The following is a 19,340-nucleotide window of genomic DNA, read 5'->3' on the forward strand; positions in this document are numbered from 1 at the left end:
TGAGGAAGGTGGTAAGCAGTGGAGTGAGTCAGAATTCCAATGCTGGCCCATCCACCCTGCAAGCTCAGGCTCTGCCCCCACTTCCTGTCCTGCCAGACTCTTTGTAGAGGACAACCTTGCTGTGCCCAGTATCTGACCCCTAGCAAGAGTGGAATGAGTTTGTGTGCATTCATCCTTGTGGCTGCCAGCAAGAGTGGCAGGTGGGGTCCCCACTCCCATTCGGCAGGTAAGGAAACCAAGGCCCCTCATCCAAAAAGTGGGCCATGCCCAGGGGATTGAAATCATTGACAGAGTGCAGTGATTGTATCATGCACGACTTGTTCCACGTCACACAGCAAAAGGGGCTGAGCTGGGATTTGACTAGTCTTCACCTCTCCCTACCCGTCTTCCCAGCTTAGGCGACCCTGTACCACCTCTGCTCCTCAGCCTCCAGAGCCCCCAGCAGTGCATGTGAACCTGAGGAGCCCCTGGGCCCAGAGCAGTGAACAGCCGCCACCAACTGCTCCTGCTCTGTGAGCAAGAGGAAGCAGGGCTGTTGCCTAACAGAGGAAGTTCCTGGGCGGGGCGGACATGGGGCCAAGAGGGCCTGCCCGGGGGTCCCAGCCTGGCCCGAGGTCCGGGCAGGCCGTCGCCTCCGGTGCCCAGCTCAGAGCCAGATGCCAACCTGCGAGGCTGGGCTCCCAGCTCCTTCGCACCCACCGGCCGGGAGGCCATCACCCCTGTGCGCAGCCAGCCGGCTGGCATGCCCAGCGGGTGACTCAGCGCCCAATGCCGGCTGACTCACCCACCGGAAGCCTCCTGCTGTCCTGGCTCTCTCCCCACACAGACAACTGAGAACTTTGATCCCGTCAGGCCCCGAGCCACAGGCTGGCTGAGAGTTTCCTGTGCGTCATGCCAGGGGTGGGGGAAGTCCCCAAGGTGGCACCCTCCAGTCTTTCCAACAGCTGGGAAGGGACAGGACTTGTGGGAGGGGGAATAAAGGCAGGGCATCGGCCATGGCCAGCAGGACCGGCACACACAGTGCTTCTTGCAGCCTCAGTGTCCCATCGGGCAGCTGGGAGCGGCACGAAGATCCTAAGTGCCTGCATGGGCAGCACTCAGGCGCAGTGGGGCAGTGACAGGACATGTGTGGTGCCCCCGAGGACAAATGTGGTTTGAAGCAGCAGACGCAGGCCATGCTAACCAAATGTGCCTCTGCCCACTGGCCTCAGTGCCAGCTGCCCTTGGCTTCTGACCCCAGCCGAAGATGGCACGTGGGCAAGGAGGCCAGGAAAAGCCAGTAGGGCTGCGGGGCCGGGGCCTCCAGCACTCACGGAAAACTCCCTTGGCCAGAGGTATGGAGGATAAGGCAGGGCACCCACTGCAAGGCAGGAAGTTCAAAGGTAAAGTTCCCTTAAGGTTAAGTGCCAAGCACGCCCTACTTTGTTCGAATTCCTCTGAGGAGCCAGAAAGGACCAGCACCCGGGGCCTGTGCCAAGGACGGGGAGGGCGCAGGTGGGCATCTAGTTCTGTGGACTCAGTCCAGCCACCCCCCGAGTCTGACTTCCGTTTTTGCCATCAGTCAAATGGGTGGGACTGCAGTGAATATGAAATGTGCCAACTGTAAAGGGCTGTGCACGCAAGAGGCACCACCTCTGGCTTAGTGTGTTCTCCAGGCTGGGCATCGACTGGAGGAGACACTGAGCGGACACAGGTGTAACGGGGTGGGGGGAGGGTTCCACAGCTGGGCTCAAGCACCCGGTGCAGGAATAGAGGAGCACTAGGGAGGCCTTTGGAGACACACAGTCCTGGGGGGACCCTAACCCCATCTGTCACAGCGGTGTGTCCTCAGGCGAGGCACGGACCTCCTCTGAGGCTCAGTTTCCTTGTCTGTAAATAGGGCTGTGAGAAATAAAAAAGGTCACGGCACATGAAAGAAAGCTTGGTAAGTGGCAGCTTTTGCGCTGTTTGGTGAGAGGGCATTGTGGGTCCCTTACCACATCCTCTCACAGACCACAAAGAGGCTGAGAGAGTCCCTGGGCCTTGGGGAGACCCCTGACCCTCCATCCAACCCACCCAGCATCAACTGTTGCCTATACTCACAAACAGGAAATTCAACCTGCTCCTTTCTCTGCAGAGAGGCTCATGGAGGGTAATGCCAGGATCAAAGTCACAAAGGGGGATCAAGTAGTGTCTCCCCAAAGTGCTGTTTCCCTTTACACCCAGGCCCCCCTCGCTCCTCAACTTTAACTTTTGTATTGATGATCACCAGCTTGGAAGAACTGATGAAAGGGCCTTCAACATCAAACACTGCTTCCAACCTCTTCCTTCTGCCCATGAAAACACAGTGTCCCAGAGAGATCGAGGGATCTGCCCTAAGTCCCACTACACTAACCAAGGCAAGCCTAGACCCTGAGCTGGAGAAAAGAAGTGTCTGATTGCCCAGTTCTCTAGAGTAGAGGAGCTTATGATTTCCTGGTTGCCAAGCTCTACAAGGTCTGTGCAGTACAAGTCCCTCCACAGTCACCTCCCCATCTCCAGTGCCTCCTGAGTTACGCACATTTGTTGGGCAATGGTCAGGGATCCGACCTCCCACTTACGTAAGACGCAATTATCCTGCCCACCTGGCAGTTGGGCTCTAGCTCACAGCCACCACAGCCCCTCCCCAGGACCCCATGTACCCTCCCACTGCTAGGCCCCTCCAAAGAAAAACAGGCAGGGACAACCTCTAATTAGGGACCCACTAAGTGTAAGCTGTTACCTTTCTCCCCCCTGCACCCCAACTCTGCAGCTGCAACCCAAGCAGAGGCAAGGCCTTGACTCCACATGGCTGAGCCCTTTCCAGAAAAAAACCCAAAAAGGTAACAACAGGACTGCACTGCTTCGTCCCTTCCTAAGCACCTACTATGCATTAGGCACCATACTGACGTCTTTATCTCATCACCCACGCTTACTTCAAACTCTTCAGTATTCACTATTTCACAGCATATTCCAGAGTCCAAAGAAGGTAGCTGCAATTACTCCCATTTTACAGATAAGGAAACTGAGGCCCAGTTACACTCCTGCTGCTGGGGTGAGGCAGCCTATTCATTACAGCTATGTCCGGTTTGGAAATCTCTCACACAGCCCAGCCTGCTGAGACACCAACATGCCAAAAACATCCTTTCCTCTTCCTGAAAAAAAATCCCCCTTCCACCCTCCAAGTCTCATCCTCCCCCACTCCGCATGACAAATTCTGCTGCCACCGCAGCCGCCACTTCATAAAAATTTCCAGGAAGGCTGGCTACTTGGAGAAGACAAGAGCAAGCCCATTGCACAGCTAGCACCCTGAACTGGCAGCTGGCCCAGGACCCACAGACAGCCAGGACAGGCCTGGTAGCAATCAACTCTGGAGACACTGGGGCACAAGGGAGGGTGAGCTCCCCAAGTGCGGAGAGAAGCGTGCAAGTCATGACAAGGAGGAGCCCATGGAGAAGGCTGTGTGTTAGGGGAGGGTGGGAGGTCAAGAACGGTTTCCAGGGGACAGGACTGCAGGACAGGATGCGGGATGGCCAGGAATGGGGCAACGTGGGGCCTACAAGGATGGCGAGAGTTTGGGGAGAAGAGGAGGACAGGGAGTTCTGAGCTGGAGTGCAGCCAGGGCAACCCACGGAGGGGGCGGCAGGTTACAGTGAGATCCCCAGCAGGGAAGCACCGCTGGGGTCCAAATGGGGAGTCAGTCAAATCCCAGCCTGGCAGCCCTGGGACCCAGGAGAGGAAGGGGGAAGGATCAGAGTGAACCCCACCTGGGTCCAGCTAAGGAACCCAGATTGGGAGAGTTCCTGTCCAGGGTGCAGTTCAGGCCTAAACGACAAGGTCAGAGTGAGGTTCCCGACCTGGAGCGGGGTGATCAGAACGAGATTCTAGTCTGAGTTCAGGCCTGGGTGCAGTCCTAAATCGGGGGTCCAGGTGAGGTCCCAGGCTGCGACCCGGATCCGAACAGGGAGGGGATGTGGTCCGGGATGCTGCCTGGCTCCGGGACGGGCTGGGGAGGGATCGCACAGAGGTCGCAGTTGGCAGCCTGGGCCCGGATTGGGCGCGGGGGTCAAGCCGCGGTCCCGACTGGCCGTTCCTACCTTTGGACTGGGGTACGCCGGCAGGCTGGCTCGAGGCGGGCGACTCCATGGTGCAGGCGGGGCCGGGGTCGACGGCGGAGACTAGTCCAGAGGGCAGCGGGCTCGACCCGGGCGGAGAGCGCTCATGGCTGCGGGCAGGGGGCCCGGGCGCGGCGGAGGAGCAGAAGCGGGTGGAGTAGTGGCAGCGGCGACAAGGACGCGTCCGCGACGGGCGGCGCCGGAGCCAGACTGGGCAGCGCCGCGGGGGCCCGGGCCCGATGGCGCCGGCACAGGCCCCGCCCCCGCGCGTCGATTGGCCTGCCAGTCGCTAGGGCCCGTCCCCTGCCTATGAAACTCCGGTCTGACCCTGCCTGTCAAGCACAAGCCTCGCCCTCTGCTGGCCCGGAATCCGGCTCCTCCCATTGTCTGTCAAGCCGGCCCACCACCCGGGAAACCGAAGCCCAGTGAGGCTCCGCCTCCTGCTAGGTTTGAGCTTTGTCCTCCCCTCGGCCTCTGCAGACGCGCGGCCGGCTCACTCCCCCGGATCTGCCGAGCCCGCCTCTCGCCCGTAGGGCTTTAGTCCCTGCACCCCCGCGCCCGAGCCCGCCGCGCCCCGCCAGGCCGCCTCGTGGGAGCGCGCCCCGGGTGCGTAATCTGGAGAAAAAACCTAGATTCCCCTGCAGTGCCCCAGCTGGGGCCCCAGGAAGCCGGAAGGTAGGGTGCTGCGGAGGGATTAAAAGTGCGCCCCGCAGGGATTAAAAGTGAGCCCCGCAGTGAGACCTGGGTTCAGATACTGACTTGGCTATTTTCTAGCGGTGACCTTGGGCAACTCAGGTAACCTCTGAGCTTCAGTTTTCACCTTTGTAAAAGAGCAACGGTAATAGTCCTGCCTCCTGGCTCAGCTGATGAGAACCGGACCGGGCTTTCGCGGGCACTTGGTGTTTGTTGGCTGAATGTTGGAAAGGGCTTCGCAGAATACCTGGCATGTGCGCATTCATTCCGTTTCAGCAAAGATCCACCGAGCGCCGGCCGTGCATAAGGCGCCGTGACCAGTGGTGATACATGGTGAACTTGGTGGTACCTAGTGAGAAGCCAATAAATGAGCTTTAATGGTTGTGTCACTACTGTGCCCAGTTCTACACATGGGGAAACTGAGTCTCAACGGGAGTAAGATATCATTTCAATGCATTTTACTCCAGTCGTAAGCCCTAACAAAGGTCTCATCCTGGCTGTCTCCTGGGCCTTTGGTTCTCTCCTCTCCTCTCAGGGCCTCAGTCTGCTCATCTGTATAATGGCCTGACTGGTCAATACTACCTTCTGCTCCTACATGGAGGCTTGGTGAATTTCAGGAGCCACTGACCAATCTGGTGCTGGGATCAAGAGACTGTTGAAAGCCATGGGCCAGTGAGGGCAGGAAGCACCTGGCAAAGGTCAAAGAGTCAGCCCCTTGCCTCCAGGCAGGCATGACTGTGTGGCCTGCCAGGGACTTCACGTGATGGAAGCAGATTCCACCACCTGCTAGAAACTCTTGGAGCAGGGGGCTGACCTCTGCTTGCTCCTTAGTAAAACAGGGGTGATCCCTGCAGAGCCCCACCCACACAATGATGGGGAGAGACAGATGAGATGGGGGGGGAGACCTTATAATTACCATTATTCTCTTCCTGCATCTCTTGCTCACTCTTTCCAGGCAATGGGTAGAAACTCGACAGGTATAGATTGGAATGTCAACTCTGCCACTTACTAGAAGCTCAACGGCTCAATGCCTGTCCCATGGGGACAATGAGACCTCTTTGAAATCATTTCATGAGCTCAGGCTTGGGAATGCCTGGCTCAAGGCTTGGCACTCACTAGGTACCCAGGAAATGTTTGTAAACACATTGTGGGCCACCTCCTACAGGAAGCCATGCTGGCCTTCCCACTCCTAGGTGTCTGGAGTGGCCCAGAGCACTGTGTCCCAAATGGGCCATGTAACCTTGGGCTAGTCATTTCCCCTCAGGACCTACTCTAAAATGGACACCCAGCAGTAGCTATGTCCCTACCAGTACTGCAAGCCTGGTCCGGTGGGTTTTTGGGGTTCAGGCCCCTGCCGACCACTCGGACTTCCATTCCTCCCATGTTTCCCCTCACCTTTTCTGCTCTTTGCTATGTTCAAGGGTCTTAGTGCTGCCCCTTGAACATACCAATACCAGTCCTGCCTCAGGGCCTTCGACTTTGCTATTCCCTCTACCTGGAACATCTTCCCCCTACCTTCCCACCATGATTCCTGGGCTGGTTCCCTTTCATCCTACGGGCCTCCTCTTAAATGAACTCCCCTAAGAGGCCTTCCCAGTGATAGCCCAGATTGGTCCTAATTCTGTTCACAGCATTCGTGTCACCAACACCTTTATTATTTACTGTTTTTAATCTCGCTCTCCTTCTACACTGTCGGCCCCTCCTGGGCAGGAATCTTGCCAACTCACTCTCTGCTGCATTCCTGATGCACAGCCCAAGGCCTACCACACAGTAGGTGCCCAATAAATACTTGAGGAATGAGCAAAGGAAGGATGGAAGGCATGCCACAGACATCGATGAAACAACTCTAGTCCCAGACCAGCCTCCCAGGCACCCATATGACTCAGACAAGGCCCTCCAGTTGGAGTAGTTGACAGGGTTAGTCAGGGAGCCTGACAGACAGCCCAAGAATCACAAAACTCCATGTGGGCTGCTATAAATAGATGCATAAGCAAGAGTCCCAGACTCCACCTGGGTGAGGTCAGGGAGGGCTCCTCAGAGGAGATGACTTTGAGACTGGACCTTTAAGGATCAGTAGGAGCTTGTCAGGCAGAGAAGCAGGAAAGAATCTCCCTGCAAAGGGTTGGAGGTATGAAAGGGGCCACACATGAGGGCCAGGCTCGGATGCAGAGCCGCACTGCTGCTGGGGTTAGGGAGTACCAGCAGAGAGCTGCTTTTTCTCTTCCTTGCTGGTTTCAGCAACATCTGTTGGCTTCCCTCTGCCTCTAAGTAGCACAGGAAGGCTGGGGTTCCACAACCTCCCAGAAACCAGGAGGCGCATTTGACAGGGTCACAACAGGCTGCGCCGTACCCTGACTCCTAGAAGAAAAGTCCCAAACATGTAGACTCAGGGCAACGGAGACAAAAGTGAAAGGGGATATGACCAAAGTCATGATGTGGGTGTGAGCAGAGGAGGACAGGAGCTGGGGTAACAGAGGGCTGGATGTAGAATGGTCTGAACCCAGGACTGGGGAAGCTCATTAATTCAACATCTATTTATTGAGCACTTACCGTGTGCCTACTATAGACAGCACAATACTGAATAATACAAACACACCTCCCTGCCCTCGGGAGGTGATGGTCTGGAGGGTGAACCAGACAAGCAAAATGCCCAAGTGAAATTATAGTTTGCCAGGGGATGATAAGTGCTATGGAGAAAAGGAGGGAAGGGGACATGCAGTGTGTCTGGGGGTGGGGGACTGTAATTTTAAAGAGGGAGGTCAGGAAAAGCCTCACTGGAAGGTAACACGTAAGCACAGAGCTAAGGGAGGAATCATGAGGATGTCTGGGGGTAGACATGCCAGGGCAGAGGGAATACCATGTGCAAAGGTCCTGAGGTCGGTGGATTGTAGGGAAATAACAGTACAGCTGGAGTAGTGGCAAATGATGGGGCCCCTATTCTCACCTATGCATTCTTGTACATGCTCATTCGCAGGCCTTTGCACAGTCCTAACCTCACATGCCCCTTTCACACTTGTGTTAAGGCCACACACCCTAATACACATGCACACGCTCATGAATACAGCGTGGTGCCCAAGTCTGTACATGCACGGGGCGTGCCACACAGGCTCGGGTACATTCGCAGACACAATGCACATGCCCATGCACACTGCCCTGGTACCGGCAGGGGAGTCCACGGCTTGCTGACCCACAGCGCCCTCTGGTGGTCAGTCCTTGTATGGCGCTGGACATGAGCTGGTCACTCTGTGGAGCCCTGGGCAGTGTCATCGACCCTCTCCGCCCCTCCTCCTCTTCTCTGCTTTCTGCCCCCAGTTCCTCCACAATGCAGCCAGAAAAAGGCTTCCAAATCACAAGACTCCAAACCCTGCTGACGCTCCCTAAGTGAGGGAACTGCCCCAGACGTCTCCCCAGTCCAGCCACTCCCAACCCATTCCCTCCTCCCCGGACCTTTCTTTGCAAAGGCTCTTTCTGCAGCCAGGAATGCCCTTCCCTGCCTTCTGCACCTGACTCATTCCATCCCCCTTCAAGAGGGACCAGCCAGTTCTGAAACCAGGAGGGGAGACTCTCCCTGGCACTACCACTCTCAGTACCCCCACTCTGGCTCCTCTCACCAGGGACCCCGGCTCTGCCAGTGGCCACATCCCCATCTGCCTCTCCATCAGACGTGTGCTGCTCCAAAGCAGGGGCTGTGGCTGGTTCCTTCTGGCCCAACTTCGGGCTGGCTAGAGGTAGTGCTTGGTGGCAGTAAGAAGATACGGTTGAGGAGTTTAGAGGGAGGTGTGAGCCTCTTAGGGTCAGGCTCTGAAGTTGCAGCACACGAAGGAGAAAACTGCAAGGGAGAGCAGTGCTCAACAGCTCTATTTAAATTGTCACCATGCCCAGATATCAAAGGGTGAATTCATATGCGTTAGATGGCTCCACTAGCAAAACAGCAAGTACCATTTTTAGAGCAAGGGTGCTAATCCCTTGAAGCACATTATCTCACGGACTCAATCCATTGCAAGATGCATAGAGACAGTGACTGCTTGGGTCACTGAAGTGTCCTCGACACACAGCAGGCACTCAGTGAACAACTGTGGAATGGAGGAAGACTCATCTCACCTTAGCAAGGTAAGAAACAGATGGGAAACCTGAGGCTCAGAGAGGTGCCGGAAGCCACTGGTAATGGTGGAGCTTTTCTTGGAGCTGTCAGATGGGGAGAGTTTTTCCCTGCCTTTTCCTGCACATGCTTCCATTAAAATGGTTTACAAGACCCTTCTGAGCAAAACAAGTTACCCCTGACCTCTCTGCGCTGCTTTCTGGAAAGATGCTAAGCTCTTTTGCTTCTGATGGAGCCCTCAGGTCTGTTCTGTCCCATACCCTGAAAGGTTGCACAGAAACCCTAAGACTGCCTCCGGAGCCTGGCCAGGCTCCCTGGGGCTCTGGGCACCCCAGGAACCCCAGCTCAGAGTCTGTCTGTCCCCTGTCTGGTCCTCACGTGTGGCACTTCCTGCCTCGGAGGTGGCGACAGGCATTGATTGACACCTGTTGCGCTCCAAGCCTGAGACTTGACATGATGAGGCCAGTGTGGTTAGACCTTCATCGCACAGGCAAGGAAACTGAGGCCCAGGCTTCAAGCAGCTTGCCCAGGTCCCACTTATAGGAAAGATGAAACCAGGCTTTTAATCCAGCTCATCAGAACAGCATACTATGTATTGGGCATTTTACTAGAAGGCTCATGCTTGTTATCTAGAATCCAGGACCTCGGGGTTGTTCTTATCACCATGGCGTGGGGGAGACGTACTGCAAACACAGAGACAAGCAACTTGCTCAAGATCCCACGAGCAGAGGAAGGAGAGGCAGAAATGCACGCAGCTCAGGCTGGCTCCACGACCTGAGTGCGTCCCAGTGTCTGCCCGCAAAGTGCTGTATTTGAATCTGAGGGGTGTCCTGGCTCCCTCAGGAAGTAGCTGAGTGACCTTGAGCCAATCACTTGTTTCAGCCAGGCCTCAGAGATCATCACATCCATTCTTATCGATGTTTCTGTCCCTTTTCAGCCATCCCCAAGCCTGGGGTTACAGCTCTCCCATGATGAGGGTGTCACCCTCTCATTAGCAATGTCTTCCATTCCCAGGAAATTCTGACCATTACCAGCTTCTTCCTTAAGTTATGCCGAAGTTTGTCTCCTGGAGATCCCAAGCTCAAATCCATCCATCTATTCAACATAAAGTCTTAAGCATCTATTTTTGCCTGACACTGTGTTAAGTGCTGAGGGAACAGAGAAGAACAAGGTGTACAAGATCCCTGTCTTCATGGAGCAAACCCGGAGGAGGTTGAAAAAGACAGCAAATACATCAGTGAAAATAAATATATAAAGTAATTTCAAATAGTGATAAGGGCTATGCACAACAGTCAGCAGGGTGATGCAGCAGAAAGGCACTGGGGTGGCTCTGTTAACGAGGGTGGTTAAGGAAGGCTTCCTGGAGGAAATGTCCTGTGAGCTCAGACTTGGGTGACAAAAAGAGCTATGTGAAACTGGGGGTAGAAACTGACTTAAAATCGTCCATGGCACACAGAAGATCGGAAGATGCTCAAACAGAAGGTGGGGGGAACTTCTGGTTAACCGTGAACTGAACAGGGATATTTATATCCCTTCCTTTCACCAACCCACTAAAATGACAGTAAAATTAAACAAATGAACAAACAAACAAAAACTTTAAGGCATAAACTCACAAGGGCAAAGAGAACAAGAAAGTCAATGACAGGGACGGCCCGGTGGCTCAGGCGGTTAGAGCTCTATGCTCCTAACTCCGAAGGCTGCCAGTTCGATTCCCACATGGGCCAGTGGGTTCTCAACCACAAGGTTGCCAGTTCAACTCCTAAGTCCCACAAGGGATGGTGGGCTGCGCCCCCTGCAACTAACATTGAACACGGCACCTTGAGCTGAGCTGCCGCTGAGCTCCCGAATGGCTTATTTGGTTGGAGCACATTCTCTCAACCACAGGGTTGCTGGTTCGACTCCCGCAAGGGATGGTGGGCTGTGCCCCCTGCAACTAGCAACGGCAACTGGACCTGGAGCTGAGCTGCGCCCTCCACAACTAAGACTGAAAGGACCAACAACTTGACTTGCAAAAAGGCTTGGAAGTACACACTGTTCCCCAATAAAATCCTGTTCCCCTTCGCCAATAAAATCTTTAAAAAAAAAAAAAAAAAAAGAAAGTCAATGACAGGCACAAAAAGAATCTACAATTTCCCCCCCCCTTTCTTCCGCCTCCCCGCCCCACTCTGGTTCAAGCCATTTGTAGGACACAGCTCCTTGGCCCATGCTGGTGTTATGAACCTAGCGCTCGCCCCCGGCTGAGGCAGTCGGTCACCAGTCGTGGGTGGGCAGCTCACGGCAGCACAGGGCAGCCCAGGGCAGCCCAGCTCCAGGGAGAGCTGTTGTTCATAATGTTAGTTGTAGAGGGCACAGCTCGCTGGTCCATGTGGGAATGGAACCAGTGACCTCGACCGGCGACCTCTGCGTCAGGAGCACGGGCTCCAACCACCTGAGCCACCAGGCTGGCCCTACAAATTTTTCAAACCTGGAAGATAAATAGAAACATGGTAACTAATGTAGCACAGTGGAGGAAGGTGAAATGGAAGTGTGCAGGGGGAAGAAGCCAATCTGAGGCCAGACTACTATGGCCCCCTAGAAACACTTAGCCTGGAAGGCACCAGGTTCCTCTGGAGGTGGAAGAGCAGGTGAGGATGTAAACAAAATGAAGTAAGAGTTTGTAAAGGGAGTTATGCATTACAACTTCCCAGAACCACTGGTCATGAGTCCCCATGTTGAAAAGACCCTGAGTGCCCAGCTTGATGCATGAAGAAAACAAGGCAATTACTAACTCCTGGAAAAATAACACAAAATAGAAAATGTGGTCATAAAGTACTGCACAGCTCAGCTGGGAACAATATTTACATAATCATAATATTGTAAACACCAAATACTGATGTATCCAAAAGTTATGGTGAAATGAGAGTGGGCACTCGGAGAAGTGCAGGGATCCATGTGTAAGAGAACTAAAGCCTCGTCTTCTGTAGTAGGAAAACATCAGATACTGTCTAAAATTGAAAAGAAATTTAAAAAATAAATAGCAATATAAGCATATGATTGAGAAATAAGGAAGAGCTAAAAGGGTTGGAAGCACTATAATATCAGCTGTGGGAGGGTAGGGATTTGGTGGGTTTGGGCCACCGCTGTATTCCCAGGGCCTAGTACAGAGCCTGGTACACAGTAAATGCTCAATTCCTGTTTGCCCATTGGTGCAAGCAGGCAGCTGCTGTTTTTGTTGTTGTTCTTATAAGCCTTGTAGTGCTCTTTGACTTTTAACACTATGTACATGCATTGCTTTAATAAAAATAAACAGGAAACTTTTGGGAACAATTAAAAGAGCAGCGTGTCTAGAGCATAGCACAAGCGGGAGGGGGAGGAGACAAGAGGTAGGAAAGACATGAGGTAAAGTGGTGGAAGGCCAAAAACCAAAAAAAAGGACTATTTTTAGAGGATCTTGAGTCATTCAGGGATTCTCCAGCCTGCAAGCCACATGCTCAGGAAAAGAGGAAAAGCCATGTGGGAAAAGACGCCGTGGCCTGGCACGGCGGCCACACCCCTGCTGAAGGGCTGGGCGCCCCTCTTCCCCTGCCTGGCCCCAGTGTGGTCTCCACGCGGAGCCCAGGACGGTTCTATTGGCTGCGCCCAGTCATTGGCTCAGCGCACAGCACGCTGAGACAGCAGGGTCAGGCGTGTCCCTTGTCTCTAGTGGAGGCGAGGTCCAGCCAGGGAGAGAGGGGAGGTGGAGGGGCCCCTAGGGCAGTGTCTGCTGCGGGGCAGATGAAGGAGGGCCACTCGCCCATCCGCTGGGGCCCTGGTGGGCCTGGGCGGGGAGGCCTCTGTCCGGGTTCCAGCTGCTGGTGCAAACCTTGGCTGGGACCCTACCTCCGGGCCAAGGGCCTCTCTGAGGGGCCTGCTGGGGAGATAGCTGGGCCAGGCAGCCATGCAGACCCGAAGTCAAGCTCCAGACCGGAACTGAACGATACCTCGCAGAGCTCACAAGCGCTTTCTAGCAGAAACAATATCGATTTTTTTTTTCAGGAGCTTTTCCCACCTCCCTTCACAGTGAAGAGGCTGTGTCTTTTCAGGAGAAAACTCCTGACCAGCTGGGCAAGGGCGCTGCTTAACCGAATTGTGCTGGAGAAGCTCTGCCTCACAAAATGCCCTTGGCTGCCACCCCAGCTTGCTCAGCAAAAGCTCAGCCATTCCAGCCTCCCAAATGTTGTTTCCAGACCCTTTCCAGCAACCACCACGTCTTCCTCATATCAGGGGAGAAGGGGTGTTCAAGGGGTTGATCTTGGGAAACTGCAAGCATTCTTAGCTGGAAAGAAGAATTTGTCCTCTGCGGGAAGGTGGGGTGCTGGGGAGCCCTTGAGACCACCAGTGAAGGAAATCATTTCCTCCCCTGGTGCCCAGCACTCAGACTGATTCAGACATCTGATGGGCGGGTGGTCAGTGTGTCCCACGTTCACTTAGATAAGTGATTTTCTTTGCCCTCCTAAGCATAGATTTCCACTGCCCTGGGTCTGTAGATATAAATAACATAAAGGGAGACACTTCAAAATGGAGGCGGAGCTGCCACGCCAGAGGAATTGCCTTGTATGATTTAGGCCTCAAACCTTTGGAATGTTAAAAATGGACAAAATAGCCTTTGGACTCTGCCTAGGGCAATATTGCGTCCCAAAGAACTGTTTGCAAAGATAACAAGAAAGTAGTTATTATGACTACTGGACTGATGACTATTAGACTGAAAATTAAACACATTGTTTAGAATTAACATCACTAGTTAGCTTATCTGCACCAATAGAAATGCTTTCCTTCTAATGATGTAATTGTTCCCCTTTGCCTATTGCCTTTTCTCCTCGTCGGAACACTGTTTAGGCTTCTGCCTGAATCAGTGCCTCTCGAATAGCATTCTTTGATTTCAGATAAATGCTTGTTGCCTCTCACTTTGAAAGGCCCTTTTATATTTAGGTTAGCAGAGTTTATTTTGTGCTTGGGGGACTAGTGAGCCAAGAAGTGGCAGTAAAGATGTTTGGTCTTGTACACTTGTAGGTGTCCCTCCACCGGGTTGTTCTGTGAAGTCTTGGGCCACCGCACAGGGAGCTGCTGTGACGACCTTGACCTTGGGAGCTGTGCAGGGCGCTGGGACGAGGGCACCAAACCAGTATCTTCCCCTCGGCCACATGCCCCAAACATGACCTCTTCCACGGCAGGTAGAAACTCTTCCTTCTGCCACCTGGTCTATGCCTTGATTGAAGCTTAAGGGGAAGTTGGCTAAACGTTTTAGCTTGGTCCGAGTTGCAGAGTGGGAATGTAAGAAATACCCCAACGAGTCAGCCATGTGATTTCTGAGCATGGAGTTTACAAGGAATGTAGTTGTCTTCTTTATGCTTTTTTCAGTCAAACATTTCTGCAAGACTCCTGTTATTTTTAATATATAGTAAATATATAGCATTTTAATGCATTAATGAAGTTCGTTAATATAATTAATGTCAATTTAATATTTTAATGTGAACAAATGCCATGATTATTTTTAACTCTGCCTGTTCTTTACAACTCAAATCCTGCCTCTTACATGCAGCCTTCCTGGATCTCTAAACTGAGACCCTCATGGGACTTGACAAGACCTCCTGACCCAGGGCATCAGACTCCACTGGTGTGAGGACTGGGCATGTGTAATGGTTTGGCTGTAGCAGGGGATCACAGCTACTGACCTCTGATCCTAATCTGGCCTCATTGTTTCATAGCGGCGGGGTAAACAGTGGCTCTAGCTTCTGACCCTGGGCCGAGTTCCAAGCCAGCACTGCCTCTGCAGCCCCCAGCCCCGCACAGGTCCCAGCAGATACATGTTGAGAAAAGAATGATGATCAGAGATGGAAAAACGCCACAAATTCCACCCTCTTCTTATCTTGTGCTGTGTTACAACCCCGCTAAACTCAGTGGTGTCAGGCGACTGTTGTATTATGCTCAGGGCACAGCAGGGGTGGCCTGCCTCTGTCCTGCGTCTGCCTCTGGCTGGATTCATCTGGGGGCCCCTTCACTTCTGTGTCAGGCACCAGGGCTGGGAGGCGTCCAGGGCTGGGCCCAGCTAGGTCTGTGGCCTGGGGCATCTGCATGTAACCTCTGTGTCTGGCCAGGGCTTCCTCACAGCGGGGCCTCAGGGCATTCCTCAGGGCACCGAGCAGGAGTGGCAAGAGAACCCGGTGGAAGCTGCCTGACCCTTTCTGATAGAGTGTCTGAAGTCACACTGTGTCACTTCTGCCTTACTCTGTTGGTTGAAGCAGCCAACCCAGTTTTAAGGGGAAGAGACATAGACCCTGCCTTGAAATGGGAGAAATGACAGAATTTGCAGTCATTTTTTAAAACCTCCACACCTCTTCTGCAATTGATCGTGGGCAATGACCATTCACAGAGCCACCTACCACACTTTCCAGTGTGTCGGCATGTCTCCCAGGGTAGGGATCCTGGTGGGGACTTCCTCCTCCAGTGGGGAGGCTGGAGCAAGTCCAGATGGGACCACTGTGGGGGTGGAAGGTGGGGACAGGATCTGAGAAAGATGCAGAGGCCTTACTGGCTAGTTGGAATGGGGTGGAAGCCAAGAGAGGAGGCCAGGGTCATGGGGAGGTTTGAAATCTCCTTTGGGCTCAGGAGGAAGGTGCCAGTCACAAAGACAACTGTGGGGCAACAAGTGTGGAAACAGTGATAGTGAGCATGGTGAGTCAAGTTGAAGGGTTCATTTTTCTAGGCTGAGAGCCAGTACCACCTTCTCCAGGAAGCCTTCCCTGCTGCTCCAGGCGGAATTAGACTTCCCCCAAAAACACTGTGCTGCCCTGATCACACTGGTTAGGAACCCAAAAGCCCTGGCCTGATGCATCTTTGGGTCCCCAGCCTCATCCAGGGCAAGAAAAAGGTACCTCCAGGCTGAGAGACCTCCCAGGATCCCTCAGCAGGCTACCGAATGACACCCACAATGCACTGAGCCAGGGTTGAATTCTGGCTCCTCCGTTTACTAGTGTGTGACCTCAGGTGAGTTATGGGATTTCATAACTGCTCTGAGCCTCAGTTTCCTCCTCTGTAAAGTGGGGTTTTGAATGATACTCCCTTTAAAGAGTTAGGATGAGGATTAGAATGTGCCTGGCACGTATTTGGAACTCTGTGAGGCTTGGCTGTGATCAGCCCACTCCTGAGGCTTGGGGGCAGGAGGAAGCCTCAGGAACAGGGCTGACTCAGTGGCCTTCTAGGGTCCTGAGCTGCACGCCTGGGCTCTCCTGAAGGACACGCTTCAGCCTGGCCTTCCCTCAGGGGTGTTCAGTCTGACCCAAAGACACACAAGAGAAGGGCTGGTGGGAGGCACCTCCCCAAAACTCCTGGGGCCGCCAGATTTAGAGAAGGGCAGAACCTCTAACTTACTCAAAACAACACTGTGGGTGAGACACCTCAGATGGTGGAATCAGAGGTGGCTTCCCAAGAGAGAGGGAAATTTCAGCTCAAAATTCACAAGGTGACAAGTGTAGAGTGAAAAGTGTCTCTACCTTTGTCCCCCAGCCACCCGGGTACCTTCCCAGGACTCAGCCCCTTGCGTATCCTAGCATGTATGAGGCAATGTCTGTTCTTTTCTCTCTGTGACCCCACATCCCATTTAGATCCTGTGTGTCTTTCCATTTCAGTATAAGGGGAGCAGCCTCATGCTTTTCGCAGCTGCAGAGGATCCACCAAATGACTCCCATAATGCAGTTAGCTGGTCCCCTGTTGGGCGGCATTTGGGTGCCTTCTAGTCTTTGGCATTTACAATGAATATCCTCATGCAAACACTGTTTCCCACACATACGAGTGTATCTGAAGAAGATAGTCCCAGAAGGGGGATGGCTGGGGCAAAGAGCATCTTAATATAGCCAGATCTTGCCTCCACATAGGGTCCCTAGCAGACGGGGTCAGCCTGTTTCCACTGGGAAGATTATAAAGAACGGAGTGATACATGGGTGGGGAGGGTGGTCCAAGAAGCAGTACTGCATCATGGATAAGGGTGTAGAGAGGGGGAGTCATAACGAGTTTGAAAGGAGAAAGGTAGGGGGTGAAACGGGGACAGTATGACCCACTTCCAAGGGCCGTCATGATGGTTGGTGAGGACGCCCACATGCCGTGCCTGGGCGCCCCTAGAACTGCTGGCTGCACCGATTGGGGCAGGCCTCATGGAAGGGACAGAGGCCCTGGGTTTGGCCCTGCAGCCCGGCATTCAGGCTGAGGGCGCAGCATGCCTGGATTTAAATCCTGCTCTGCCACTAATTTATTGAGTGAGTCACTTCGTCTCTGCAAGTGTCAGTTTCCTCACCTGTAAAATCGAACACTAATAGCTACTCCCTTGAGTGAGATAATTCATTCAGAGCCCAGTGCTCGGCTCCTACGAGGTGCTCAATAGATAATCACTGTTTGCCTCCAGTTCTCTGCTCACCTGGCAGTAAAGCTGGGTGAATGTTTGCTGAATGTGGGTGTGAGCAAATGACAATGTCAGTGCAAGAGGACCTGTGCCACCCCTTCTGGGCTGTGGGACTTTGGCGGGCCACGTCATTTTATCAAGCCCCAATTGTCTCATCTGACAAGTCAGAACCAGATCCTGCGTTATCTGTTTAGGCTCCAATGGGGGGACATGTCTGTGCACACATGGCACACAGGTGCCATGATGTGGGTTGGGAGACAGGGAAGGACATAGCTTTGTCACATGGGCGGTGCAGGGAGGGTGAGGCCATCTTGGAGGCCTCCTCTGGGCCCAGCCGAGCAGCTGCTGCCAGCTGGTTGGTTTTGATAAATGACACTTATAAACAACAAACAACACAGAGATGTCCTGGGCTCCAGCAGAGTCTGAGTCTCCCTCAGGGAATTCCAGCAAAGGGGACCTGAGTGCTGGGTTTTGGGCACCGAGGAGCCTCCATTGGCAGGTGCCACTGGGAGTTCTGGGTTGAGAGGCATGAGATCTCTTTCTAGCCACATGACAAAACATAGTCATAAAATAACAATAGTAGTGAGAATAATAGTAAGAGCACCCACTTACTGAGTGTTTATGTAATTTCGTCCTCAAAACAATCCAGGGAGAAAATATTTGCAAAACACATCTCTGATAAAGGGCTTGTACCCAGAATACAAAGAATTCTTACAACTCAATCATAAGAAAACAAACAACTCAATTAAAAAAAATGTTCAAAAGACCTTAACACCTCATCAAAGAAGATATCCAGATGACAAATAAGCACATGAAAAGAAGCTTTGCATCATTAGTCACTAGGGGAATGCAAACTAAAACCGCAATGAGATTCCACTACAACCTATTAAAATGGGCTAAAATTTGAAAGACTGATAATTCCAAATGTTGGCCGGGATGTGCAAAAACTGAAATTTGCTTCCTTTCCAATCCACCATCTACGGTGGAATTTCCACCAAGAGGCAGCTTTTCGTGAAAACCCTTCCTGGGAAGATCATCACCCTTGAGGTTGAACCCTCGGGTACAACAGAAAATATAAAGGCCAAGACCCAGGATAAGGAAGGAATTCCTCCTGCTCAGCAAAGACTGATCTTTGCTGGCAAGCAGCTGGAAGATGGACGTACTTTGTCCGACTACAACATTCAAAAGGAGTCCACTCTTCAACTTGTGTTGAGACTTCGTGGTGGTAAGAAAGGGAAGTCTTACACCACTCCCAAGAAGAATAAGCAAAAGAGAAGGTTGCTTAAGCTGGCTGTCCTGAAATACTATAAGGTGGATGAGGATGGCAAAAGCAGTCGCCTTCGTTGGGAGTGCCCTTCAGATGAATGTGGTGCTGGAGTTTTTACGGCCAGCCACTTTGACAGACATTATTGTGGCAAATGTCGTCTGACCTACTGCTTCAACAAACCGGAAGATATATTATTGTATATGGGTTAATAAAAGACATGAACTGAAAAGAAAAAAATGGTGCTGGGAAAACTGGACAGACCCATGCAAAACAATGAAGCTGGACCACCTCCTTACACCATATATGGGAATAAATTCAAAGGATTAAAGACTTAAATGTAAGATTTGAAACTATAGAACTCCTAGAAGAAAATATAGGAAGTAAATTTGCAGACATTACCCTTAGTAATATTTTTATTGATATATTCCCTCGGGCAAGGGAAGTAAAAGAAAAAAACATATGGGATTACATCAAACTAAAAAGTTTTTTCACAGCAAAGCAAACCATCAATAAAACAAAAGTATCTGATAAGGGGTTAATATACAAAATTTATAAAACACTCATTCAACTCAACACCAAAAAAACAAACAACCCAATTAAAAAATGGGCAGAGGACATGAAGAGACATTTCTCTAAAGAGGACATACAGATGGCAAACAGACATATGAAAAAATACTCAACCTCACTAATCATTAGAGAAATGCAATGAAAAACCACAATGAGATACCCCCTTACTCCGGTCAGAATGGCTATCATCAA

The 19,340-nt window shown here is 52.4% G+C and overlaps 2 protein-coding genes across 6 annotated transcripts in view; one reads left to right on the forward strand and one right to left on the reverse strand.

Moving 5' to 3' along the window:
• Positions 1–4,455, reverse strand: part of MAP2K3 (mitogen-activated protein kinase kinase 3) — a 27,806-nt gene extending 23,351 nt beyond the window's left edge. The window contains exon 1 of one of the 5 annotated variants that reach the window (XM_081027535.1): positions 4,095–4,455. In XM_081027535.1, coding sequence (XP_080883661.1) covers positions 4,095–4,143 — 49 coding nt within the window. In that variant the 5' untranslated portion in view covers positions 4,144–4,455. Of the gene's footprint in view, positions 1–788; positions 829–4,094 lie in introns of those variants that run through there. The other 4 variants (XM_081027536.1, XM_081027538.1, XM_081027537.1 and 1 more) reach the window with 4 other exon arrangements.
• On the forward strand, positions 4,142–18,790 carry LOC308489265 (ubiquitin-ribosomal protein eS31 fusion protein-like; the record flags this gene model as incomplete). The annotated part of the gene is made up of 3 exons (XM_081030154.1): positions 4,142–4,264; positions 4,593–4,787; positions 18,314–18,790. The coding sequence occupies 3 exons, from the start codon at positions 4,142–4,144 to the stop codon at positions 18,788–18,790; spliced, it is 795 nt and encodes a 264-aa protein (XP_080886280.1).
• Positions 18,791–19,340: the final 550 nt, after the last annotated feature.

The sequence above is a fragment of the Rhinolophus hipposideros genome (genome assembly GCF_964194185.1).
Source record: "Rhinolophus hipposideros genome assembly, chromosome: 20".
In the NCBI taxonomy this organism is placed as follows: domain Eukaryota; kingdom Metazoa; phylum Chordata; class Mammalia; order Chiroptera; family Rhinolophidae; genus Rhinolophus; species Rhinolophus hipposideros.